The 27756-nt window shown below is 31.2% G+C and overlaps 1 protein-coding gene across 1 annotated transcript; it reads right to left on the bottom strand.

The window, feature by feature from the left end:
- LOC111711114 (uncharacterized) lies at positions 1–27102 on the bottom strand. Its single transcript, XM_023485367.1, has 31 exons — positions 26984–27102; positions 22153–22232; positions 22012–22091; positions 20660–20746; positions 19633–19744; positions 17959–18129; positions 17841–17890; positions 17263–17356; positions 16773–16886; positions 15640–15691; positions 15424–15485; positions 15025–15074; positions 13198–13266; positions 13029–13063; positions 12402–12513; positions 12072–12197; positions 11703–11768; positions 11555–11652; positions 10691–10739; positions 10261–10342; positions 9829–9921; positions 9354–9475; positions 8769–8831; positions 6135–6188; positions 5988–6045; positions 5251–5355; positions 3989–4070; positions 3115–3172; positions 2617–2711; positions 797–1084; positions 1–200 (listed from the first exon to the last, which is right to left on the bottom strand). Exons 2-31 carry the CDS (start codon positions 22210–22212, stop codon positions 1–3), a joined length of 2787 nt encoding a protein of 928 aa, XP_023341135.1. The 5' UTR covers positions 22213–22232; positions 26984–27102.
- Positions 27103–27756: the final 654 nt, after the last annotated feature.

Here is a 27756-nt window from a genome sequence, read left to right as displayed (position 1 = left end):
TTAGCCTTTCTTAGGAACTGAGCTGCTTCCTAGAGTATCTGCTATGTTAGCCTTACTTACAGTTTGAGCTGCTCCCAGAGCTATTCCCAGAGTCTCTGCTATGCTAGCCTTACTTACAGTTCGAGCTGCTCCGAGAGCTATTCCCAGAGTATCTGCTATGCTAGCCTTACTTATAGTTCGAGCTGCTACCAGAGCTATCCCTAGAGTCTATGCTATGCTAATAATAAGGCTAGATAATTTCTGATAAACAGTTTGAATATGAAAAACTGAAATATTCAATACTAGGCTTTAATTCCATTTTATTTGCAAACATTTTATCTTTAAACATTATAAAACAACAACAAAATAATTGGCGGATTAAAAAAAAAATTTATTGATTTTCAAAATTTTCAAAAATCGAATTTTATTCGAAGCAAATTTTTGTAAATTTGGTCATCCATATACCTTCCCTGAGATCACGTGAGGTCCCACAAAAAAAACTGGGCCCCATTGGTTTAGCCGTTTTGACGTTTATTCGATACAAACAAACAGAAAAACAGACAAGTAAAGTATATATAAGATTCAATTTTGTATTGTAAAAACTGAAATATAAGCAATTCCTCTCTGATTATCAAAAGCTCTTATTTTTTGAAATGCTGGTGCAAACACATAAATCTTCTAATAAATTTGGTAAAATGTTATTATGTGGAGGAAGAGAGTAGAATTATGGAAATAATTCTATTTTTTTTTCTCTCTAAATAATATGAAAATCATTCAAACTATCCTCCACATCCCCCTCCTCCTCCGCCACACCCACCGCCTCCACAACCTCCTCCACCCCCACAACCTCCTCCACCTCCACCTCCATCCCCTCCTCCACCACCTCCTCCACCACCTCCATCTCCACCGCCTCCTCCGCCCCATCCTCCGCCGCCTCCACCACCACATCCTCCACAGCCTCCCCATCCTCCATCACCACCATCCATACCATCACCACCTTCCCCACTGAAGCCACCATCCCATCCGGCATCCCCACCAATCCATCCACCATCTTCAACACCAAAATCTCCTAGTGAAGGTACATCAAACCCTCCATCCAATTCACCTTAAAAAAAACAAGAAATAATCAAGTTCATGGATTCAAATTTTACTTTTTAGCTTGTACTGGTTAGATTTTGATGTATCCAACATATATATTTGTTTAAACTCCTTTTTTGAAATAAATCCTTAATAATGGGTAAAATTTTTTTTAATATAACCAGTTAATACATGCAGACCAATAACACTGTAGAATATGAAAACAAGACTCAAGTTTTAACTTTCACAAGGCAAATCCACCTTTTTAATAAGTTGAGTTTCACGTTAGCATGATAAAATTAAACCATACTTTATATCAACATCTAGTACATAAATAAACATTCCTTAAATGTCTTCTTCCATTTCCGCAGTTTTAATGGTCTCACTGTATGTTTGTTGACAGTGTAAATGGTTATTTTAATTTAATCATTTTTGAATCCTACAAGTAATGATGGTGTAATAAAACTGAGAGCAGAAGTTTTATTTAAAGTGCCATCCAGAAAACAGTGGAATGATTGGAATCTCCTTTCACTTTTTACTATGCAATTAATTTATAAAAATTTCCTTGCAAAGGAATTGAGTTTTTGCCACAAACTCTGATTTTCTAATTTCAATATCATTGCAACCCCATGTTGTAGACCTTTAATATTTCAAACTATGAATGCTGTTAGATCAAATAATGTAAGTTTGAAATATCAAAGGTGAAATCATCTGGTTGCAAAGAGTTAAGGATTAAAAAAAATTGAATTTGTGACAAAGACTCAATTCCTTAGATAACCTTGGGCAACATCTGTTAAAGAAAAAAAATAATTCCCCTGTTTTCTAATTATCACTAAAAAACTGGAGAAGAAAAAAGTATTAGAAGAAAAAAATATTTAAAGATAAAGAGATACATTTAAAAATGAGAAGGAGATATTTGAAGAATTTAATGTGGGGTAAATAACGATAAAGTTGTAAATTATGGAGGGTTTAGAAACATGCTTATGAATATGTAATGGAAAATAAATTGAGTTCACTTTCAAACTTCAAGAACAGAAGAAAAAAGGAATAGAAGAGATATTTACTTTAATCATAAAAGTAACTTTCAGAAAAATGCTTTATCTAAAAAATGGGGGNAGTGGCAACTTATTCATCTGAAATAAATGTCTAAACAGCTTTACCGATCGGAACCAAACTTTTTGTGGTAACCCACATGACCCAGACAAAGGTCGAAGTCGAAAAATTGTCCTGGAAAAAATGATTTTTAAATTTGCATTTTACAATTAAGAAGAAAAATTTCGGCTTTAAGAAGAAAAAAGTTAAAAGCTGAAATTGTTACTAGAAAAATCGAAGCCTTGTATCTTGTTATATATTATGCTTGTCTGTCTGTTTGAATCCATTTAACGTCAAACCCGCTAAACCGATTGGTCCAAAATTTGATAAGGAATCTGTAATAGGAGACCGATGGGAAAAAGGAAATTGAAAAGCAATTGTTTCTTAAAAAGGAGCGTAATTTTTCATTTATTTAGGTTTTTAGGATAGTAATAAATAAGCAAACAAAAAACATTATTAATATTTTACCGTCTCCATTCTCCTGTACAGGAAGCCAGGCTCCACCACCATTAAAACCATAACCCCAACAACCAGCCATAATCAGACCACCACTGCACCCGGATCTATTAAAAACATATTCAACCGAGAACTTTAAAAAATCGTTTTGCAATTCAGGTAACAACATGGAAGTAAACGTAGTCTTCTTTGAAGTTTGACTGGTGGATCCAACCTATGAGTCAGTTTGTTAAAATTAAATTATATATTTTTTTCTTCTAAAAATGTCTCATGTAATTAGCATAAAATTATTTTCTAACAGCTTTAATTCTTACGATAAAACAAGTAGTGTCCCTAATCCACAAAACTGTTGTATAAAGAGTACTTTGACATAGGCGAGAAATCCCTTTATATAGAATTATTAACAAGTTTAAATAAGTTTAAAGGTTAAATTACATGTGTTAACTTTTCAGGAAAAAAATTATATGCTTTAGTGATTTAATTAATCCATGATTTAAAAGAGAGATTTACCTTTTTTTCTGTTTTGCCAAGTTTCGGTTTGAGGGAATTTTTCGTCTCTCTGTCCAGCCTACAACAATATATGCAGGGTGTCCCAAAAAACATGGGAATTCAGTGACGAATTCGATATCGTCTTTGTTATGAATTAGCATTGTAATACCTAATTTCAAAAGCTATAATATTATTTTGTCTACTAGAGTTAATTTTATGAAAAGGGTAAAAGACTGTAAAGATGTGTCTAATAATGTCTTCGCAAGATAAACAGTGAAGACGGACAAGTTTACTCTGTTTGTATACTGTAATTTTCTTGTTTTACTCAGTACAACCGTATGCCGTCAAAACATAAACAAACAAAATGTGAACAAAGCAGACGAAACTCTTGCAGATTACAGCTTTCTCAGTAGGTATCACTATACTAGATCAAAGAATTATTTGAAACGACGATATCGAATTCTACACTGAATTTCCATGTTTATTGGGACACCCTGTATATACTGTATAAGGTTCTTGTAATGTTAAATTATATGACATTTATTGGTAGCTGCAAAGCATGTAAACTTCTTCTTTATTTACAAAATCATTTAGTTTGTAGATGCAGTAAAATTTACGGTAAAAATTTGTATTCAGCCTTCAGATCATTCAATTTAAAGAGTATTGACATGAATTTATGTTAAATATTAATTTGCTAAGATATTTTCATTTCTAGGAAAACTAGTATTCCTATCTGAAATGCACTCTGAATATTGAAGAATAGGTTTGCAGATATCAAATATTTAAAATGCGAGATAGAGGGAGTCATCTTACAGAATTAGGTTTCCAAAAAAATATATCTGTAAAAATGATTTGTTTATTTATAAAATTTTTAAGAATTTGAAAAAAAATTTACCAGCTAAAAGAAGCAGTTTTAGCATTCCATTGTCCAGGAATGGTGGTTTAACAGCCTTAACTCGTTTAGGTTTCTTGTCCCACTGAAGAAGAACACAGAAATCATTAAATAATGGTTATACATTTCTTTGTTGAAACCAAATTATATTCCAAATTTACAAAAATCAAATCAAATCATTTGATTAAAATGCTCAACATTAATGAACATGAAAGCTAGGTGTATTACACATACTGCTGTTGTTTGTTTGTATGACTACATTAAAATTTTTAATCGACATAACTCTCATAATATTTATAAAACAAAGATTTTGACAAAGAGTATCAAAAATATTTTTATTTATTCATTGAAAAAAAGGGACGTTGGACTAAAGTCAAGATAGTTTTTAAATTTTATTATTCCAAATTTCGTATAAAGTCTAAACGAATACTTTTAAAAAACTGAAAATCTAACTTAATATTTTCTATTTTAAATCGGAATTGTACATACATGTGTGATGCTAAAAATGTATTGGTAGTTAACAAGAAGAAGAAAGGAAACTACACATAATAGATTAAATAAAAGTATTAAAATAAAGCTCCAGGAAACTAAGTAGTTTGAAGTAGCTCTAAATTAAGGTTAGAGCCTGGAAAAAGAACCCGATGTGACAGAATAAAAGGAAGAAAAGAAAATTTGGAATTTAGTTTTAAATACACCCACAGTTCCATTTTCCTATTAGATCGACAAACATTTTTCTTTCACAACAAACAGATTACTTCTCTCAGTATCTTTAATTGATTCTCATGCTTTTCCCGATATTTACTTTTGATAATCATATACTTCATTAAACTCTATTTCCGGGGCTAAGGAGTTGAGTTTTTGGCGCAAACTCTTATTTTCTAATCTCTATATCTCTGTAATCCAATGTCGTAGACCTTAGATATTTCAAACTATTAATACTTATAAATTAAATAGTCTAAGTTTGAAATATCAAAGTTTTGCACCATAAGATTACAAAGATATTGGAATCAGAAGATTTTAGTTTGTGGCAAAAACTCAATTCCTTTGTGGACTTCCTGTGAGGCTAGTTTGGGCGCACTAAAGATTACAATAAATTGAATCCGTCGGAGGAAATGTTTAGATGCATGTATTGATATATACCAAACGTTTATGTGAGACAATTTTTAGATTTTAACGAGTCTAAATGTAATGAAAAGGTTTGAGATTCATTAAGATTTGCTACATGGGAAGACTGGGCGGAGAGGGGGGAGGGATAGTAAACTAACCTGAGCTTTAACTTTATGAATATCATCAGGTACGGGTTGTACAAGTAGATAAAGTGTACTGGCAGCAAACCCCAGACATATCTTTTCCAGTAACTTTGTCTCACCCTGAGAAAAACGCATGTAAAAATGACTTTTTTCTTTATAAAATTGGAGAAAAATAAAGAACAAGGGTTTACGCAGAATGTTTAATAATTAGAATCTTTCGTTCTTTAATAGATTTACATATATCAAGCAATTTTTACATGCACGTAAGAGTGTGTTTTTCATATTTTATAGATTTTTTTTGAACTTTTTAAGTTTTAAAAACCATAATAAATATTTCATGGCTTTAACGCATTACAAGAACAATGAAACTAAACTAGAAGGGGTTTACAACAAAATAAAACGATTTATGTTTTAAAACGGAAAACAAAATAAAAACAGGTTTAGTTCAAAAACCGAAAATTAATAAAAAAGTTTTTATTTTTATTTTTTCATTAATCAATAATCATTTTGAAATTTAAAATTTCTTTATTTTTATAAACTCGGTTTACAAATCGGTTCAAATATTATAAAACATTTTATGAAAAAATAACAAAATAAACCATCCCTACTTTGGAGTAATAAACGGATATCTTGACACAAAATGAAGTCTTCAACGTCCAATTTAATAATTTAACAACATTTACTTCAACTTTTCAAAGAGTTCCTATTGCATATTAGACGGCAGATTAATGTGCCAAGTGTTAATGACCCACCGCTTTTGCTTCAAAGACTCCACTGCTTAAATTAACAACAAACTTCTCGTAAGAAAACCTGAAATAACATTTACAAATATTTCAATCTAATATCATTTTAAGTAATAAATTTAAATAAAAAATTAAATTTTTATATAACCATAATACCTGTATAACTTTACAACATTTGAAGGCATTTGAAATGACGTCTGAGAATTACTCCTGAAGTTTGTAAAGACTTTAACATTTATTGCGTAGAGAAATAATTAAAGTATAAAAAAAGTCTTATCTTTGACAATATTCCTTACTTTCTATTTATGACAATAATCCTTTATTCTATTATATTATTGAACGTATCATAGTTACGTCGAGTATGACCCCAAGGAGGACAATTAATAGCTGTGATAGTTATATTTTTCTTTACAAATTATTAATTTTTGCTTTCATTGAATGAGAAAAAATGCTATTAAGACTTTAAATCTTTGTGAACAGAAAGCATGGCCCTTCAGTTATAGAAATTAACGACTGAAAATAATTCTTTAAATATTTTTAAAATAATCGGTAAGGATTAACTTATTTAAACATGTACTTAGAAATCTTTTATTTTATTTTATGATGACAGTAAGTCTGTCTGGAAGAAAATGCTCACATAATGAATCTTATATTTCATTTTATGTTATTATTATCATAAATGGACAACCGTACAGTCCATGAGTTGAAACTGATTTGAATATTTCCCTTGAAATTTCATTTGATCATCAACGGTGGAGAAATATGCGTTTTTCTGCTTTAGCATGCTGTGATAATTAAACCAGAAAACTGATTATTGTAAATCTTCCTTTAAAATCCCAAATATTTGATGTTCAGCATAGATATGTACGATTTAAAATAAAAATATTATTTTCAGTTACTCACGGAAAATAGAAAATTAAATTTTAAGTCATCAACAATTTCACGCTTTTCTGAGAAAAAAAAATTATTATTGAAGGCCAACCACAACAATTTCTCGTCCGAGCCACATTCTCCTCATTTTCTCGTCCGAGCTACCTCGAAATCCTTGTCCTTTCAATATTATTTTTTTAAGTGTCTAATCCTCCCAGATAATACTATTTTTAAAGAATCAGGCCACGTTACGGCATAAATGAAATATAAAATTTTTGTAAATCGAAAAAAAGTTTTGATTGAATTAAAGATTTCAAGCTAATTGTCTTTAAAATGTTCACCTTTTTTACGCGCATTTTCAGATATTCCTGTTGAAGAATGCCACAAATAATTAAATCGAAAAAAAGTTTTGATTGAATTAAAGATTTCAAGCTTAATGTCTTTAAAAATGTTCACCTTTTTTACGCGCATTTTCAGATATTCCTGATGTAGAATGCCACAAATAATTCCGAGTTAATAAAACTTCAATTTTTTTTGTAAACTAGTGAAAACCACAGATTATAGGCAGAGGCAGAGGGAAATTATAGGCAGAGGTATGCCAAATATTTTGCTATTTATTTATATCTCGAAGGTTAGCCATTACGGAGGCAGAAGAGATTTGAGTTTTACCTATATAAAGTTTGACATCATTCTCATGGGTTTGAAGATTCTAACATGATATAATCATTGCAATACTTTGATCCATCCATATTTTATGCCCTAACGTGGGCAGATTAAAAAAAATAGTTTTATCTTCAAGAATTGGAAACCTTTTAACACAAAATAATCGAAGGACGAGAATTCCGAGGTGGCTCGGACGAGGAGAATGTGGCTCGGACGAGAAATTGTTGAGGCTTGCCTTCCTCTCCTCAATGAAGAGACACATTAAATTTATTCTTATTTAACATCAACCGTCAACACCACTCGACTAGACTTTTCCCCATCTTTGAATCCTAGAGTAATAAAACGAAGAGGTGAAGCTTAGCTCAGATGTACACAACCGACCTGTCTATTTATTAATTAATAGACAGGTCGGTTGTGTACATCACGATATGTTTACGTATCTAACGCTGTAAACTTGTATATAGAGCGATCGTATTTCTAAAGGGGGATTTTATGGAATTGACCAATTTTTAGATTTTCTTTCTTTATTTAAAGAGAATTCGAGGATGTTGACTGCAAACATTTGACAATTTTCAAATTTGTAGGTTTTCAATTTATTAGCTAAAAGTTTTGTCAAAAATATTAAGTTTCTAGGGCATGAATTTAACTTAAACAATAAAAAATGTTTGAAATATCAAACATTTTTTATTGTTTCTTCTCTTCAACTCTTTATCATAAACATGATAGTGTATGCAGGGTTACCCACAAAGATGAAACAGCGATGATGACCTGGAGCTCCTAACCCTAAACAGANATAGAAATTTAAAGGATTTTTAGGTAATTTTGTTATGCCTAAGGTAGGTTGCTGGGCGATAAAAAACCAGAGTATGTAAAAAATCTTAAATAGCCCATAACTTTTTTATGACTAAAGCTACAGATCTGAAAACTGTAGTTTTGAAAAGCCCTTGAAAATGGGTGTAGAAACGTGTGTCACACTTTGATATTTGTTTTAAACAAAAATTATTTTTTACATTTTTTCGACCTAATATATCTAATTATCAATACTAATATTCAAAAATCTACATTAAACCACTCCTTAGAAATACGATCGCTCTATACAGTGTTAGATACGTAAACATATCGTGATGTACACAACCGACCTGTCTATTAATTAATTAATAAACAGGTCGGTTGTGTACATTTGAGCTATCTTCACCTCTTCGTTTTATTACTCTATGCTTTGAATATTATTTGTTGACTGTTGTCTAGTTTTCATACCTAAGATCTAGGTAGTGGAACTTGCAGAACCCAGGGTCTCCAGGTATCCCAGGTATTCCTTTTCTAATAATAAAATAATAATATAATTATCATATTTAGAAATAGAGGGTCAAACTTAAACGCTTTTGAGTTTTGGTTGCTCAGGAATGTAATAGATTGCGTCTATTGTGAAGAGTGAAGAATTGCTGAACATCATTCAATATATTTTTAGGATGGAATATTGGAAACGAGGAGGAATTTTAAACTGTTATGATAAAAGATCTTTCTTCTATAAAGTTTTCCTTGATTGTGACGATTTTAATAAATATCTGGTAATCTATCTTTTTTTTATGTTGAAAATATTTCATTACTTGATTACATCAGTCTCATTAAAACCTAAATTTTATAAAGCTGTTATAAAAAAATATAGTTTTTTTAGCTAAAAATTGAAAATCTACCATCGAAACTTTTCCAGAAAGCAATTCCAACATTTTTACTCTACAGACAAGCAACATCGCATAAACTATTATTTATGCAGCACACTGTTAGGTTTTAGTTTGAATTCACAATACTTTATTATTTGTCTAATTAATATTTCAAACTTACTGGCGTCCTTTAGGTGGAACTCCTTTAACACCCTTGATTATCCCTACCCAGCCAGCCACAAGGATACCAACATCCCCATCATTGTCCTTCAGCACCATAGCTCGCCAAGCTGTTTTCTTAAACTACATATTAAGTTTTTAATAATTTAGAGTTCTTGATTTGTATGGTTCTACATTTATATCACGTCTGTAATTTCATGTATACAATCTGTTGTCGCTGTTCGATAATGATATACATTTTAGACTGAGAAAAGGAACAAAGCAAACCATCAATTTCTTAACGTGTTTATAACGAATGAGTTTTGGAAGAGAAACAGCGCATTTTTAAATGTAATGTATATTATTAACATGTTAAAAAATCTGTGATGTGGTACCAGCTTAAAAAATGGAAAAATGCTCTTCCTTATAGAAAAGAATAATTCTTATAATTTATAAAAACTCGCTGCTTTCTGTATTTTGTCTTTAATAAAACGTACCTCTTGATCTAGCTTCATAGTTTGTAGCAAAGGACCTATAGTTGCAGCTCCTACTGTATGTCCAACTATTGTCATCTGATCACCAACAAAAACCTAAAAAATATGCTTTTGGGACGTCAATATAATATCTTTTAAAAGTTTGTAAAGCTTGATGAAGGTTCCCAAATATTGTGACTTTTCCTAGACGATTTTAAATGTCTTGTTGCAACAAATCAATAGTTTTTCTTTTAGGCCATAACATTTAATGGTTAGAACTAAAACCATAAATTTACTTGTCTTTACAATAAAAGGTATAATCCCTTTAGCTTTTCAAGGAAAAAGTTAAATTTGATTGGTGTTTTTTTTCAAAATATTTTGGTAACATGCGAATTTTTACAACGTTATGCAATCCTTATGCAAACCTTAACACTAACAGTAAAATCTAAATAAAACCTGTACAGCCGATAGTCCCAAAGGTAGGGAGTGTATGATGAAAACTGACATCTTAGAGAACTCTTCATCAAACTTAATTAACCTAAAGAATTTGCTGTTCAAGTTGCACATTTTTTAAATTCTATAAATTCCACTTTGACAATTAGTTTAAAATTTTCTAAAATTTTGAGGATTTAAAAAAATGTACTGCTAAGGTATAAGCGGTTATATTTTCAAAAGGATTTGAGTCTTTACCACAAACTCAAATCTAATTCATATATCTTTGCAATCTTATTATGTGAACCTTTTATATTTTAAGCGTAGACTAGTTCATCTATTTAAATTCAGAGTTTGAAATATCTAAGGTCTACGTTATTGGGTTGCAACGATATTGGGATTAGAAAATCAGAGTTTGTGGCAAAGACTCAATTCCTTTAGATAAACAGAATACCTGTGGGTGACAGCTCGACAAGTGTTGTCTATTCCCTGGGGTAAAATTTCTAAAAGAAAAATTCATAAATACAGGGTTCCTGAAATATGCGACTACATTAAAATCGTCTTCACTTTAATGCTAATTGAAGAATTGCATACATGGAAAAGTTATAGTTTTGTATTCCAACTAGGGATGGGCAATAGTCAGATTCCTTTTACTGAAACTTTAAATGTTTTTAGACTTTTTAACGGTTTTACGACAATATAAGAAGGTTCAAACTTTTTAAAATGTATTTTGTAGAAGTTTGCGTTCATAAAACATACAAATTTGTTATCCTAGGTGAAAATGTAAGGCAAGAACGATCGTTTCAGAACTATAGTTTTCAGGTTTTTAAAACGTTAGTTTTTGGTTCGTTTTTGCCTCATATTTTCACCTAGGAGAACAAATTTCATGTTTGTTATTAACAAACTTCTACAGAATACAATTTTAAATTGTTGGAGCCTTCTCAGATTGTCGTAAAAACTTTTAAAAGTTAAAAAATATTAAAAGTTTCTGTAAACGAATCTAGCTAATGCCCATTGCTTATTCCAAAGAAATAATCTGAGACAAAATCTTAAATATCTGGTAAATAATTAATTTACAAACCCTCTCTACTGTCTACTTTAAACTAGTAATACCTGACTTATTGTAAACTTTCAACACCTAATAATATTCATCATATTGTAAACGTATAATTATGCGGGAATAATACCCAATACAGCGAATGCTATTCTCCACCTAATTGCTATTACAATATATATAATTGGTTGCACATTTTTGCCTGTAATATTTCAACTTTTATGTTTATTTTTAGCAATAAATATCTCATCTTATCTATCTTACCCAATGGAATAGGACCCCATAGTTCTTCAATAGTTTCAGGAATTATACAATCGTAAAAAGCTCCAGCTTCCACTCCAAACCATGTGTCAACAGGTAATCTAAAACAATTGTTTATTGCATAAATCAAACTTACAGAAAAAAATTTTACCTGCTCATTTGCAATAAGGACAAATTGCAACGGAGGATAATACCCGGACCATCTGGATACGTAAACCTAAAAATTATAATAGAGATCTGAAATAACTTCAGACAGGCTTCAAGCTTGTAACATTTTTTTCATAAAGAAAAGTCCTGAAAACTCAACTCATCATTAAAAAGAAAAGGATTGTTAACCTTTTTCAAATCATAATAAAAAATATTATTAATTTTCAGGATTCTTGTCGTTTCGAAACCCAGTTGTCTTAAAATAATGTCGGCACAAATTTGTAGTTTATGCCAAATCAACCCTTTTCAGAGATTGTAAAATAAGTTGAGTTTAACTTTATTTTAGAAGAGGTTTAAGTAAAGAAAATGATACCTTGTACATTTATCACCCGCAGTTTCAAGCTCTTTATTACAAGAAACCGAGCTAGAATTTATTGTTTTCATTCTTGTCCCCAGAGACAAGCAGCATAACGGTCTTTCTGGGGATTCCAGTTTCAATCTAATGAGAAAGAGTTGTAGGTTAGTTATTTTTAGATTGACAAAAGGGCTTTCATCCATTGAAATTGGGTTAGATTAGTTGTAATTTTCTTTAATAAATATTTGTCTGTATTTTTGAATTAGACAATTATAAATTACATTTATCTTAAAATTGCTTGTTGCTTAAAATCATAACACTGGTGCACTTTTTAGATGTTTCTCCAACCTAAATCGTAAGAGTGGAATCCAGAATTTGCAGACTCTTATTGTAACATTAGATTGTAGAATAGGTTGAAGATCTCCTGGATCACCTCCATTTTTGAAAGCATAACTCCCAACTGCACATAAAGATTAAAATTATTCATACGTTGGAAGAAAAAGAAATGTAGAAAAGTTACACAAACACTCTTAGAAATTTCAATTTTTCTAACAAAATGTATTGGAGCACTGGCATCAATTTCACATCAATTTCAACCAAATTTGAAGAATGATTCTGCTAAGGTGAATTTGAAGCAGAGTGCCGGTGCTCCAACAAATTTTATTACATGAAAATTAAACATTTCTTTGAGTAAATAACAATTGCTTCAAAAGAAGTGTCTGTAAAACTAACCAGCTTCTAATCTATATAAAATATTCACCGAATAAACGAAAAGAAAAATTATCAATCAATCGCCAAAGCCAAAAATTCGTGAAAGTAGTCTTAACGCGTGCCTGCGAACCCAATTAAATTAAAGTTGGGGGCTCAAGGACTATGAGAATTCCAAAATAGTACTGATTGTTTTCTCCAACCAAACATTGGTTCATTTAAACCTCAGTTTGCATTTTTTCGCGAAAAATAAAAAAACTTACTGACCAGATTTTTCATCAGAATAATTACCAGGTTCACGCCTGCCAACGATAAAAATGAACATTTTTAAAACATAGAGTTATAACTAATAAATAATTAAGAGGCATAAATCAAATTTAAAGGATTAAGAACAAATCTGTAAAAGATTATATATTTTATGAAATATTCATGTTTCCTATTTTTCAAGAGCAATGTTGCTGACTTCAACACGTAATCCTCGTACTTAGAATCTTCTAATTGACAACTAAAACAATGTAATCTGAAAGTGATCTATAGATGCACTCCCCCCCCCCCTACGGCCCCCCGAGACACTATACAGTATATACATTCACCAGCCCAAAGGAAAAGTGTCCCATAACCGTACCACTGCACTGTACATGTCTATCTTTTTGGTTTTTTGTTTGTTTGCTTGTATGTCCCGAAAGTCCGAAAGCAATTTACCGATTTGCCTGAAATATGTATTGGGAACTCGGTTAAACCACAGGAATGTTCTCAGCTTAGTAGGTATAAATTCAAAGTCGGTTGAATTTTATTTGAAAAGTTGGTATCGGTACAAAGGTCGGACAGTACAAACCTATGACTTACAAACGTCGGACCAGGAGAAACGTCGGACTAGAACAAACGTTGGACTGGTACAAACGTCGGACAATACACACGTCGGACAGTACAAACGTCAGACCAGCACAAACGTCGGACTAATACAAACGTGGGACAGTACAAACCTAAGACTTACAAACGTCGGGCCAGGACAAACGTCGAACTAGTACAAACGTCAGACCAGTACAAACGTCAGACCAGGACTAAGTAAGAAAAATTATTTGAATTTCAAAAATTTTAAAAAAAAGTTATTTTCTTTTATCGACTGGTCCAATAACAATCTACCCTAAGGAACTGAGTTCTTGCAACTAACTCCAATATTCTCATCCTTATATCTTTGCAAGCTGGTAATGGTATTAACCTTAGATACTTTCAATGTTAAACTGTTAGATCTTATAGATTTCATAGGTTGAAATATTATAGGTTATACGACATCGCGTTGCAAAGATATAATATTGAAACATCAAAGTTTGTGAATATTGAACTCAACTCCTTTCAGGTCTGTTGTTTTATACAGTGCTACCTTCAAAGAATGAAACTTTATTTAGTTGTCTTTGATTTTCATCACAATAAGTGAGCGATTTTTAATTTATTTCTTATAGCAATGGTCTTTTTTTAACTCAATCAAAGTCCAACGTTTTTCCTTTTAAATGTACCCGTCCGACGTTTGTACCATGTCCGACGTTTGTACCAGTCCGACGTTTGTCTCAGTCCAACGTTTATACCACTCCGACATTTGTACCAGTCCGACGTTTGTAAGTCTCCCGTTTTTACTGTCCGACGTTTGTAAGTCTCCCGTTTTTACTGTCCGACTTTAATTACGTCCGACGTTTGTGGGACCGAATTTTGTACTAGTACCGAAAAGTTTAGATCAGGCAACGCTGGGTTCCAAAGCTATAGCTTTAAATAAAGAGGTGACCAGAATGTTTTGGAATAATCTCGGTCTCTCTCTTTTAATTATGAAATTTGATGAATGATTTTGTGATTAGTAATTGTAAAAAGTAAAAATCTCTTAGTGCAGATTGTTTGAAATAAAATGCATTCCAATACAGACAATGAGAGAAAGACAGAATACAGCAATCATTCTAATGCAATGTTAAAGTTGCACTGTACTGTACAATGTGTATCTGTAATAATAATTTTGAGAATAAAATTTAAACTTTTTTAAATCTTTGGGTTTAAGATTCAGTAAAAACTAATGCATATGGCATTTAAACAGTTTCGGCTAAAATTGATTAAATTAATATTTTTTTTTAAATCTCTTCAATTTTAAATTTAAGAATCCTAATATCACATGAAGATGATAAATGAGTAAGGCTAATGATATTAAGATACTGAATTCAAAAACTCACGGCAATGTATTTCGGCATAGCAAAAAAAGCTAAAAAGTAAATATAAATAATACTTGACATTTGTTATCAACACGTCAGCAAACTCACTAGTTAGTAGATCAACCTTAATATAAACAAACCTATCTATTCAATTAGACGAAAGTGCTGATTTTGTACGAAAAATGTATAAATCTGAAATCATCATTTAAGAATAAAAAAAGTATGAAGGCTTTAGAAGATTAACGATGATTGTTTTTAATGTGCTCACTGTTAACCAAGATGTGCACGCAAAATCGAGCAATATTTTGCCAATTACTTCTTTTAAATTAAAATGTCTAGGGCCACACAAAAGTATACGTGAGCTGGTGAAGTAAAACCAAAAGCAAACCGTTGCGACACTTTAAAGACGAGACGGTATAAAACTTTCAGAGTTATTTAGATTTACTTTGTTGAGAACCGTTATAGGTTTTTTCCTTTTGTTCTGTTGATAAACTTTTGAGCCTTCCATTGGGAGGTTTCCCACGGTACATTGCACCTAAATTTATTTTTCAATGAGATTATAATTCAATGCAAAGTACGCACATTTTTGAAAATTGGTTGAACACCCTAATTCAAAATCTCAAGATCCCCCAAACCATGAAGCCAGTTAAATGTTTATTAAAAATAGTTGTTTAACTCTTTCCACTCACCTGCTTGTGCATACTTCTCATTGAAAGTTTTCTCCCACAGGGAAACAGTAGACTGAAATTGTTAGTAAATTGTAAAGCATGAAATTTAATTGATGTTATAACAAAAATAATTGCAAAGAAAATGTTTTGAAAGGGTAAGCTCTAGGCTTTATATTTAAAATTTCTATTCCTTTATAAAAAGCAGGTTTTTGGGTTTGCAACAACTTTCATTAATCTCACTAATCTAAAAACTATAGGTGCAGATCCATGTTAAAACCAGCTCTTAAAAAATAAATGTCACTTACTCACAAAAACATTAGAAACAATTTGGCAATTTAAACCCCCGACTAGCCCAAGGGTTTATATTTAAACCCCCGACTAGCCCAAGGGTTTATATTTAAACCCCCGACTAGCCCAAGGGTTTATATTTAAACCCCCGACTAGCCCAAGGGTTTATATTTAAACCCCCGACTAGCCCAAGGGTTTATATTTAAACCCCCGACTAGCCCAAGGGTTTANTTATAAACCCCGATACATTTTAAGTTATTAAGGGCTGATGTAAATCAGAATACAAGTCTACAGGTACAACAACAGGTCAAAGTTTTTGCAAATTTATTTCCAAGAGAAACACGTACCAAAAAAGAATCTTTTATTTGAAGATATACCCCCCTCCAGTTGCCCCTACATAAGGGTGACCCACAAAACAGTTGGGAGACGACTTGAAGATCGTCTTTGATCTTTAAAATAATTTGCAGCATTCCTTCTTCAATCTAATATTACAAGTGAAATTTTTTTTAAATAGTCACAAATACCCCTAGTCCTGGCACTCTTAAAATGTTTTTTTTTGTGTGTACAAAGAAAGTCGCAAATTATTTCAAAGATCAAAGACGTCTCTCAACAGTCCTGTTTAATAGGACACCCTTATTCTAAACTCCTGATGATACAATTTTGTTTCTCTCTGGGGTTTATTGAATAAACCTGCAAAGTTTCCTCTAAAAATAAAAAAACCTTACTGCAGATAAAACACTAAACAATGTGTTCAGGTATGAGAATTCAAATTGTTTAAAAAATAAGAATAAACACATGAATTCCTTATAAGAATTTGGTATGGTATTTATGTTAGGTTATTTTCCTCGTTCAATGTGTATACATACTTGACTGGTCGTTGATAGTTTTGATCCCGGAGTACGATCGTTTACAGAATCATCATGATCAAGATTTCTACCAAGTATACGTAGCATATCTTCTGCATACATCACAGGCATAACCTAACAACATCCAGTTACTCTAAGCATTGAGAATTTGAGATCAGTGCTTCAGTTCCATTTCATTTTGAGCGGCTCGAGATGATTTCTTTTAAAAGCCATGAAAAAATAGATGAAAAAACAAACAATATTTTACTTCCCCACCACTAACTACACAACAAAGTATCGACATATATTTGTATTCAAATGGTGATTTCTATTTTAAAATCCGTCGAAAATAGCGTTAAAAAGACATTTTATATTTTAATATTCAAAGTAAATAGACCAACAAAACAGTATAAGATAGCAATTAACGAGTGAAAATGGATTCAAAAGTTTTAACTCACTGACTTTTAACTGATGATACATTGTTCACAATGAGAGAGATACACTAACTTACTTGGTGTGTGTGCCAGACAATATCCATATCATAACATGGAACAAGAAACTGATCTGGAAACAGCTTTTGTAGCGCCAGGAACTGAGCGTATCGCCTTAAAATGGATAACATGTAACTTTTTACAGCCAAAATATCACTGGCTAAATATACTAAGTAAGACCATTTGAAAGTTACCAGAGACAGTTTTGAGGCCGAATTTAAAGAATTTGAGCCGCGGTTTAAATTTAAGCCGCGGCTCAAATTTTGGTGGTTACACTTAAATTTGAATTGAATTTTTCAAAATTTAAGCCGGCGCTCAATCGAAACCGGATTTGGGGGATTTGAGACGCGGCATAAATTCATTAAATTCGGACACTGGTCGAGAAAAATGTAAAACTGAATTTAAATTTCATATATAACTGATCCCTCCTAGAAATACAGTTTATTTCTGATTCTGATAGCTGTGCCGTTTAGAATCTTAAAATAAATGGTTATCAAAATGCAAGAAACATAAAGAAATGATAGAAATTGAATAAGACATTTTGCAAAAAAAAAAATATACTTTGAAAAATCATGGAATTCAAAGCATGAAAAATTACCTTATTGACTTCACCAAAAATTCTGACGTTTTATAATGAGGTAAGGAAACCTAAGTGAACATAAGTAAGATATTTAAAAAATAAGAATTTGGTCAATTTTAATAAAAAATTTATATACCTGATAGAAGAATTCCTGTTGCCGTTTGCTAGCCTCTAGAATATTGTATCTAAACTTGGATTTATATTTAGGTATTCTTAAGGAATCCATTCCAGCCTCAAAGTCAAGATTATATGATTCCTTGGTAAATGTTTTCCAAAGACTTTTCGTCAAAGAACGCTTTTCTTTCTCCTAAAAATTCTTCATTTAATGGGCATAATTGTTTTGATTCATTATTTTAAACATTGTAATTATTGCTTCTCAGAAATCTACCGTTTCTGATGTCAAATAATGTTGCAAATTCATATGTAATTAATAAACCAAATCATGCCAAATTAACCAAATAAACCAAATATGCGAAATAAAACTAATGCAAGCTGTGATTATGATTAAAAGTTTTAAGTATCAACTCCTAAAAGGAGTGTTAATATATTTAAACAATCTGATTCTGGTGGGTAAGATTTCTACAACTTTTAAAATATTTGAATTAGATGTGAAGACGATTGAAACAATAACAAACCATGGATAATTCCTGCTCAGAATATACAGGGTGTCCCAATACACATGGAAATTAAGTGACGACTTTTATCGTCTTCGACCAGTACCCTGTATTACTCCCCAGTACCCCCCAGTACCCAAGGTATCCCACAATGCTTCCAGTACACTGCAGTAGCCCCCTGTACCCCCTCCTCAACAGTATACCCCAGTAAAGCCCAGTACTTTGCAGTACATTGTAGAACCCTGTACCCTGAAGTACTCTGTATACCCTGTTACAATCACTTTTCATAAAAAGATTTGGGAATTACAAATTGGTGTTTTTGCAATCCCTCCCTCCAATGAATCATCAGCTGTTTAGTTTTAAACCATCAACAGAATCTCTCATTAATACAAATGAAAATAATGCAAAACTAGATGAAAGTGCAACCCAGAAAAGCTTCTTTATAATTTCTAAATATTTTTGTTCAAAATAAAAATTTTGTTTGATTTGGCAACTTTTTTTTGCAGAAAGGTTTCACATCGGTATGTTTAAGGATATCTACTCGATATAAAGCAATAATAATCAATAATTATTTTGACTTAAATTCTTAACAAAGTGAATTTAGAAAAAACATGTCGGTCAAAGAAAGTTTTCTATAAATATATGCAATCACCCAGAACACAAAGTTTTATCAAAATTAAACTTTTTTAGGTTTGTTGGACGTTTTTTAAAAAAATGCTAAAAATATTTCTAACACCCCTGGGCTTATTACGTCAATATAATTCACCAAAACCAAACTGCAGTCCTTCAATTATCATACAGGGAAATTTTCATCTTTTAAATATCCATGGGAAAGATTTTACAGGTTCTTTACGAATACGAATAACGTTTATTATATGCACAGAGTTTACTGGCTTGCAAAAGGCAGCTTTTTTCAAGTTCTACTTCGATGAAAATCTCTCACGAATATTTGTTTATTTTATCTATCTATAAAAATGATAACCCAAAAAGGATGAGACGACTGTGCGGATTTTATCAAGCCTTTTCATACTTTGATGGTTCCCTAATCCCTATCAACTTTAAACATTTTGCTTTCTTTGCCAAATCATTAGGACGTCATCATAGCCAAAGACCGAATTTAACTCTCAGATCGTCAGAAGTAAAGAGTTTCATCAAAGTCTCATCGCTTATGGGTACCACTGTATCTATATGCTAACCTTGACTCCAAAAAGTTCTCCAATCTCGTGGTTTATCGTTCGACCCAATTCTGATGCAGAGAGGTCCTGTATGTACATCTGCGGGGCCAACATATGGACGTGCCAAACCCATCTTTTAATATTTTCAATTAATATTCTACGTACTTGAATTCCAAAATAGTGAGAAGAATTAACTCAAACATATGATTGATATAGAAAAAGTACTCAATTCTACTCAAATATCAGGGTTTTAGGATTTATCAAATTGTACAAAAAATCTGATCATTTTATGTTTTTACTTTTACCAAATATTGGTTAATTTGCACATAAAGAACTAAATCTAACGTGCTTCTCCCATGGACATGGTCAGATTTAGAGATTTCAAAACGTTTAGTTAATTATCTTGAAATCATGTTAAACAAATACGCTATTTCGATCAGCACATATCTTAATGGGACTTTGAATGAAAGGCAAAATTTAAAAATTATTTTTCCTATTTTTGGTCTGAAACGGTCATCATTTTTTTCAATTATGGGATGCTTTTGTAGAAAATAGCAGAAAAAACTGTAGAAGCATTTTATTAATAAAATAACCAAATCTGTTTATCAAGATTGTAAGAAAGTTCATAGATAGAGCATCTCTAAATCTGACCGAAAGTTCATAGATAGAGCATCTCTAAATCTGACCAAAAAGTGGAATGTGCTCTTAGCAAATATATTTCTCTATATGCACACAGAGTTAAATAACCTTCAAACCAATTTTTGCTTTTGCATTTTTTTAAATGTACATTGTACACGTTAGACATTGATAATTGGTTAAGTTACAATAAACAATGATCGGATTTTTGATAAATCAAAAGACCTAATATTTGAGTAGTGACTTTGATAACAAAAATTTCGCCAATTACTTTTCCAATAAAGCTTTTATAATCGATCTTCAATGAATTTAAATTCTTGAGTAAACATAATCTAAAGTAAAAATAAATTCCCCAAAGCCTCCAATTATTAAAATGTACACAGTATAATTCTAATTTTTGTTCAAAACTAACCTTATGTCGAAAGGCGGAGAAAACTCTAGATCAGATGAATGTGAAGTAGAGAAGTTTTTAATGAAAGGAATCCACAACTTTTCGTACCTAATAGAAATGGTTCATGGATTTCAGAACTCAGAATTAATAAATAATTAAAACTAGTTGAGCTAGTGTTGCATAGAGCGGACAAGAGAAGAAGTTTGACTATTCTAGTTTTTCATTAAATCCGACTTCGGGTACAAGATCATTAAAATACATGGTTTCTCGATGACTATTCATAAATCCTTAACTTATCAAATTTACAAAAATTAACGAATAATTCAGATTTTTTAGAGTTAAATACTATTTGTTATAACACATACAGCATCACGTTATCACTTCAATCCTGCCCATCTACAACCAAACTAGACTGAAGGAGAAGGTTTAATCTTTGCGACATCACCGGTACAACTTTGTGACCTTGTAGCTCCCCTAGTTTTATTTTTGATGCATAAGTATGAAAATTTAAAAATAGAAAATTTATAAAATTTTAATCTTTCGCACATTTTACCTCAGTTTGACCGGGGGGCTAAAAGGTTACAACGATTACTATCAATTTTCGAAATTATTGAAGGCCTCCTATTCAATGTTATGGAATTAATTAAGATTAATCTTGAGATGTTAAACACTTGATTGGAATATCTGTATATTCAATGTTATGGAATTCATTAAGATTAATCTTGAGATGTTAAACACTTGATTGAAATATCTGTATATTCAATGTTATGGAATTAATTAAGATTAATCTTGAGATGTTAAACACTTGATTGGGATATCAAATTGAGAAAATTGCAACATACTACTTAGACCGTAAAAAAAATCAATTTAATTTCAAACAAATCATTTAGATATTACAACCTTTAGTCATCGATTATCTTTCGCCACATTTGTATATAGTTTATATTTTATAAAATTTTATTTTTTTAGAAAACGTTTTCAACGGATTTCGAAAATTATTAGTGGTGTGCGGCATTCTTAGATAGTAGCGCAAGCGACAAGAGAAATAAACAAATTAATTAAAAAAATATTATAAAATATAAACTATATACAAATGTGGCGAAAGATAATCGATGACTATAGGTTGTAATATCTGAATGATTTGTTTGAAATTAAATTGGTTTCTTTACGGTCTAAGTCGTATATTGCAATTTTCTCAATTTGTATGGCCGCTAAGTTATTCGGTGTGAGACGTCTTTAACAATTTTCTCCTTATAGACGCAACAGATAGAAGTAAGATTAGTAGCGATAAAAAGCGCTTTTTTATCGCACTAAGCCTATACCCCCTTTCATTTTTCGCGAACACTCCCTTTAAAAGTTTCAACATTTTTTACCTGTATATTGCATTCTTTACAACATGTTCTCTGTAGTAATATGGTCGACTGTTTATGTACTCAAGAAACTCAAGCTCGTACTTTAAAAATAGGTAATTTTAACTTTGACTAATCTAATCTTTTTTAAAATAAGCCAAATACCTTGACGACATTTTCTGTCAAACCAGACAAATCTCGAAGTACCGAGACATAATCAGCCATTTTTAAGACAGCATATTAACCTGTAAAAGTCAAATGAATAATCAATTATAAAGTTTTTTATCCAAAGAAAATTTACAAAAGTTTAGACTTTTTTTAAAATAATTTGTTGCTAAGGTCTGAAAATATTTGTTCGTACTTTGTTTAAACCCACTTTAATCTTTAATTAGAACTATGAAACCTAATCAAAGTAAAATTTTGTATCTATATATTTTAACTAAATTGTTAATATTAGAAGTTGTATAAATCTCAACAAATTTAATCCACTTCATAATAATCCACTTTAATACATTTAAAGTCGTTTGTACACTGTACAGTCAAAGGTTTAGATTAAATACTAAAAATCAAATACATGTACATACACTGTATCGGTACCAAAGTTATTGTTTTTGTTTTAGGAGAAAATAAGTTTGTAAGAGGTATGATTAATAGTTTTGCGAACATGTTTTAAGGTACTTCTAAAAATCTCAGCCATATGTAATTTTTTTCTTCTTCTTTCTATATTTTTATACAAGTTAAATTTGTCGATTAGATAATCTGTTGGACAATTGGCTTTTTTTAGTTGCAATCCACATTTCAGCAAACACTTTAGTATCTTTTCCTAGGATCTTTGGAACAAATTGTCTAAATCTTTGCAAATTTTTCAAACCGTACTTTACAACTTTGATTTAAGAGCACCACATCATGATGTTAAACTCATTGAAAATCATCTACAAAGAAACCTTGTTAATTTGGGTTGAGAAACTTTCATTTGTGTGAACTGTTTGTGGGAAATTCGTGGATTTTTCCTGCTCAGACATTTTCTTGTTCTGCAACACTCTCCATTACGCATATTCCTTTTTAACCCACTGCAGCTGTTATGTCTTTATCATTCTCCTCAAATGCATTTTGAATCATGTCAAATGTGTCTGCTTTGAATTTGGAAAGTTATACCCCGACTTTTTGTGTATCGAGCAAGTGTCTATTTTCCCTAGTTGTTATCTAAAAAATGCCCGCGCTGTGACAACGAAACTATAAAACATCAGGGAGAAAAAAAGTCTGATGAGCAGAGTTAGTTGGGAGAAGTTAACCAGGATGGATATAGTAAAATTTGAAGAAAAAAAATATTACAGGGCTGAGACATCTAGACGTTTTCGCAAAATTTATTGAACATACATTGGACATCAATTTCATATATTTAACAATAATTATAATAATAATATAATCTCTTATTGAACATACATTGGACATCAATTTCATATATTTAAAAATAATTATAATAATAATATAATCTCTTATTGAACATACATTGGACATCAATTTCATATATTTAACAATAAATATAATAATAATATAATCTCTTTTATTGAACATACATTGGACATCAATTTCATATATTTAACAATAATTATAATATTAATATAATCTCTTATTGAACATACATTGGACATCAATTTCAAATATTTAACAATAATTATAATAATAATATAATCTCCATTTAATTCACAATAATCCTTTTGAAACAAAATAAAAAACAGAAACAATTACAGCAACTTAATTATTTTTTCAAACTTAGGTTGAGCATTTCTAATCAGTGTGTAATTACCCCAATTTCATGGAAACAGAAAACCTGAACCATACCATAGTAATAACACTAAATAACATGTCTTGTATGTATAACTATGTATATAACTATAAATATAACTATAAATAACTATATATATAACTATATATATAACTATAACAAACAATCACACAGACAAGCAAAGTATATATATAGATATCTTCTGTCAGGGTCTAAATTTGACAAATTGTAAGAAAAGAAAAACAACTTAGAAAACATGTTTCATGTTTAAATATTCTTTGATTTTAAATAATTATTGTTTAGATGTTCCAAGAGAGGAATCTATTCCAATCAGTTATAGATAGAGATGGGCACGTTCAACTTTTTAAAATTTTGTTCGTTCATCATTCATGACCGAACCATTTCGTTCGCTTTTTTAATTATTTAAAAAAATTGAATTAGTTCGTTTTCAAAATTTGGATTAATTATGCTCGTTTTTAAACCTATTCCTGCTTGGGGGGGGGAGTCAATTTGCCCCCCCCCCCTGTAGTTTTTTTTACATAACTCAAAAAGTATTGGTCTGAGGCTGTTGAAATTTTTTGCCTTTTCCTACATACCCAAAGGCCTTCCTTTAGGCCTAAAACCGGGCTTTAACACTAACTGCCTGAGTCCTCAGGCACACTGCCTGAATGACTGCTTTTTCCTGTAACAAACTAAATCTTTGTTTTGACCCACTTCCACTTGTCAGATTTTGATAAAATTTAGCTTTTTGGAAAGCCTTTGACATAAGGAAACGAATTGCACAAGTTTTGCGAAAAAAAATTGCAACTTTTTTGCAAACAACCTATTAAAGGAAATTTGCACATTTTTAGTTTTTCTTGATTAAAAATCAGGTTATTTAAAATTTTGCAAATATTTGAAATGGCATGGTCAAGGGCTTTTCAAAAATGTATAATTTTTCATTTTTAGGACAAATTTTTTTTGCAAACATTTTTAATATATAACTGGATTTTGCGATAAAAAATTCAATTTTTGCAAATTTGCAATTTTTTTGCAGATTCTGAAAGTAGAGCACAAGAGCTTTCCAATGATGTATCATTTGTCATATTTGGACATCAAACATGGGATTTAGAGGGGGGGGGGGGTCAATTGGCCCCCCCCCCCAGCATATCCTGGTTTTCAAGTACCCCAGCAGAGATAGGGTTAAACTGAACGTCGTTCAATAAAATCTTTCGTTCAGTAAAATACTTCGTTCAATAAAACTGTTCATCTATATAATAAAGCAAGACATTCATATATATGTTTTCAAAATTTTGTTTTCAAATTTTGTTTTTCCACAGGCAACGCCAGGTACGGTTTCCAGTCGTAATCTCGTGACACGTTGTTTAAATATTTGCGTTTGTTTCTAATCTATATTTGTTATATTAATATATAATGTTTTAAAGCAACAACATTTTTTAAACTCAAGGTTTATAATAGCAATTGATTCATGATTGCAGTATACAGAGAAAATCAGAAAACTCAAAAATATAAGAATGACTTTTAGACTCAATCTTTGACTTTTGTAATAGCCCAACTGCTCCAGTGAATTGTAAACAGACCCATTTCTTAATTAGATTAGATTAGAATACGTGTCTCCGAGAGGGGTTTGGCAAAGACGACTTACAGTGAATGGGGTAGATGTATTTATGGCCTACAGTGTCTTGTAAAAATGATGTGTTACAATATCCTTTGCACTTAAATTTGGCTATTAAGTCATCTTCCTATTTACGAGTTTTCCGGTTATTTCTTTAGGTTAAATGTAAAAATTGTACAGATCGTAGGTTTCCTCTTGGTATATATGATAGTTTTATTAGTAGGTAGAAAGCATGTTTCATTTTCACAATTTTTTGTAGCAATTTACATTTTTGTGTGTAATTTTACGTGATATTTATGAAAAAATTCAGAATATTTACAGAATATATAAGAAAAAATCGGAATATTTAGGTAAAATTCGTAAATTTTTTCAAAAAAAAAAACACGTAAATATTTTCGAATAATTTGTGAAAAGTTGGAAAGGTTTTGGTTTTCATTTAAAAGTACGAAAGTATACGTAAACAATTCGCCAATTTTACGAAAAATATACTGAAATTAATTGGTAGATTTTACGTGATTTTATCCGTAGATTTTGCGTAAAAATGAGATCGTTTTTAGTAAAATTTATGTATTTAAATTTCGTAAAATTTTCTAACTTTAACTAACATACGATTAGTTTTCGATATTTGGTTAATAAGGGCAGCGCTCGGCCCCATTGCAGCCTGCGGCGCATCAGAGGGCCCTAACCTAACCTTTGGGAAGTTGCCGCTTGGGAAATTACACATTTATAAAGTTGCCACTTGGTAAGTCACGCATGGGAAAATCATAGGTCTAGGAGGAGGCTCAGCACCCCTTGTCTTTCCCTGTATACTTAATAAATTTGATATAATCAATTTATTATTAAATCAAAAGAGATTAACATCCTCAGACACTGTGTTTCATGGAGTATGTGCTCCAATCTTCGGAGAGGTTTCTTCTCGATATATACCTAGTCCAGGCCATAAATTTTGAATTTCTCTCATAAAAATATTTTTACGTTATCACGTTATTTCAGATTTCTCATTCTAATTTTCAAACTTAGTCAATAGTCAAGTACCAGGTACAGGTACAAACATGTTTTATGTTTTATTTAATTATAGCAAACAACTGATGTAATATGTATTGCAAGAAAAATGATAAAACTGTCTTTTTGTCTTTAAAAAACTGTCTTTTTGTACACAAACCAGAGGCATGTTCAGGGGCTAAGTCCCCCCTGGACCAGTGAAATCTATTGATTTCAGGGGGTTTTCATGCCCCTACAGGTGTGGAGCCCCCCCCCCTGGACAAAGTCCTGAATACGCCCCTGACACAAACTGAGTATATTGTGTTTACGCAAATCAAATCACATTTATTTATTTTCAGTAGATATCGAGATTGATCAATTAAGTAAATAAGCTTTCTAAAATCACAATAAGAAAGGATAAAAAAGAAACGCGGACTTAAATATGAACAGGAGAAACGAAAATATATTATATAAACAGTGAGATCAGTCTACAAGAAAAGAGCGAAAATATAATAACATTATTATCAAAATAAGATGAATTATATAATGTGTAACTTATAAAACATTTGATATAACTTGTATGTATAACTATGTTTTAAAACTAATAAACTTACTTTTAAAAGAAATTCTGAGTGTTGACGACAATAAGCTCTGTGTGCTGTGTATCGTAGTGTACGTACACTGCTTACTACGTTAAACACTGGGTTATAACTGCCAACTGCACAGTACTCTTGCTTCAAGGCTAGTAGTTTGAAGTTTTAAATGTATATTACCTAACAAGCCGGGTTACACAGTGCATTGCGTACACCTCAGTGCAGATAAGCCGGAGGGGGGCATGGCAATTTTCAATACCACCTGAGGCTCAAGCAGTTTGCTATAAACTTATTCTGAGCTAGACCCTTGTCCTTGTTGCCTGATGTAGGGACATTTCTTAAAATCTTCTCAAAATTTCCAAGAACACGCCAATTTCTATATAAATAGAACTGTTGACAGAATGTATAAATATTTTCTTAGGAATACCATTTCATAAATTCATACAGGGTTTCCCTTATAAAGTTTGAGAGACTTTAATGCCGACATGGTAATATACCACAACAACATTAAGTTACATTTTTATGAAATCCAATTCAAGTACAGGGTGTACCAATAAACATGGGAATTCAATGACGAATTCGAGATAGTCTTTGTTATGAATTAGCATTGTAATCCCTAATTTCAAAAGCCATAATATTATTATGTCTGCTAGAGTTTATTTTATGAAAACGGTAATGGTTTAAAGATGTGTCTTATAATGTCTCCGCAAGATAAACAGTGAAGACGGACTGTAATTGCTGTAATTACAACCGCGTAATAAAGAACTATTTAAAAGACGATATCGAATTCGTCA

The sequence above is a fragment of the Eurytemora carolleeae genome, unplaced genomic scaffold, assembly GCF_000591075.1.
Source record: "Eurytemora carolleeae unplaced genomic scaffold, Eaff_2.0 scaffold1129, whole genome shotgun sequence".
NCBI classification, from domain to species: Eukaryota; Metazoa; Arthropoda; class Copepoda; order Calanoida; family Temoridae; genus Eurytemora; species Eurytemora carolleeae.
This window is presented reverse-complemented; position numbering and strand designations above follow the sequence as displayed.

Excerpts from the sequence above, each read along its gene's own strand:
- LOC111711114 (XM_023485367.1), bottom strand. The coding sequence starts at position 22,212 with ATGGCTGATTATGTCTCGGTACTTCGAGATTTGTCTGGTTTGACAGAA. Across the intron at positions 6,046-6,134 it reads AATGTTGTAAAGTTATACAG|GTTTTCTTACGAGAAGTTTG; the intron begins GTATTATGGTTA and ends ATGTTATTTCAG. Across the intron at positions 4,071-5,250 it reads TTCATAAAGTTAAAGCTCAG|TGGGACAAGAAACCTAAACG; the intron begins GTTAGTTTACTA and ends GTTCTTCTTCAG.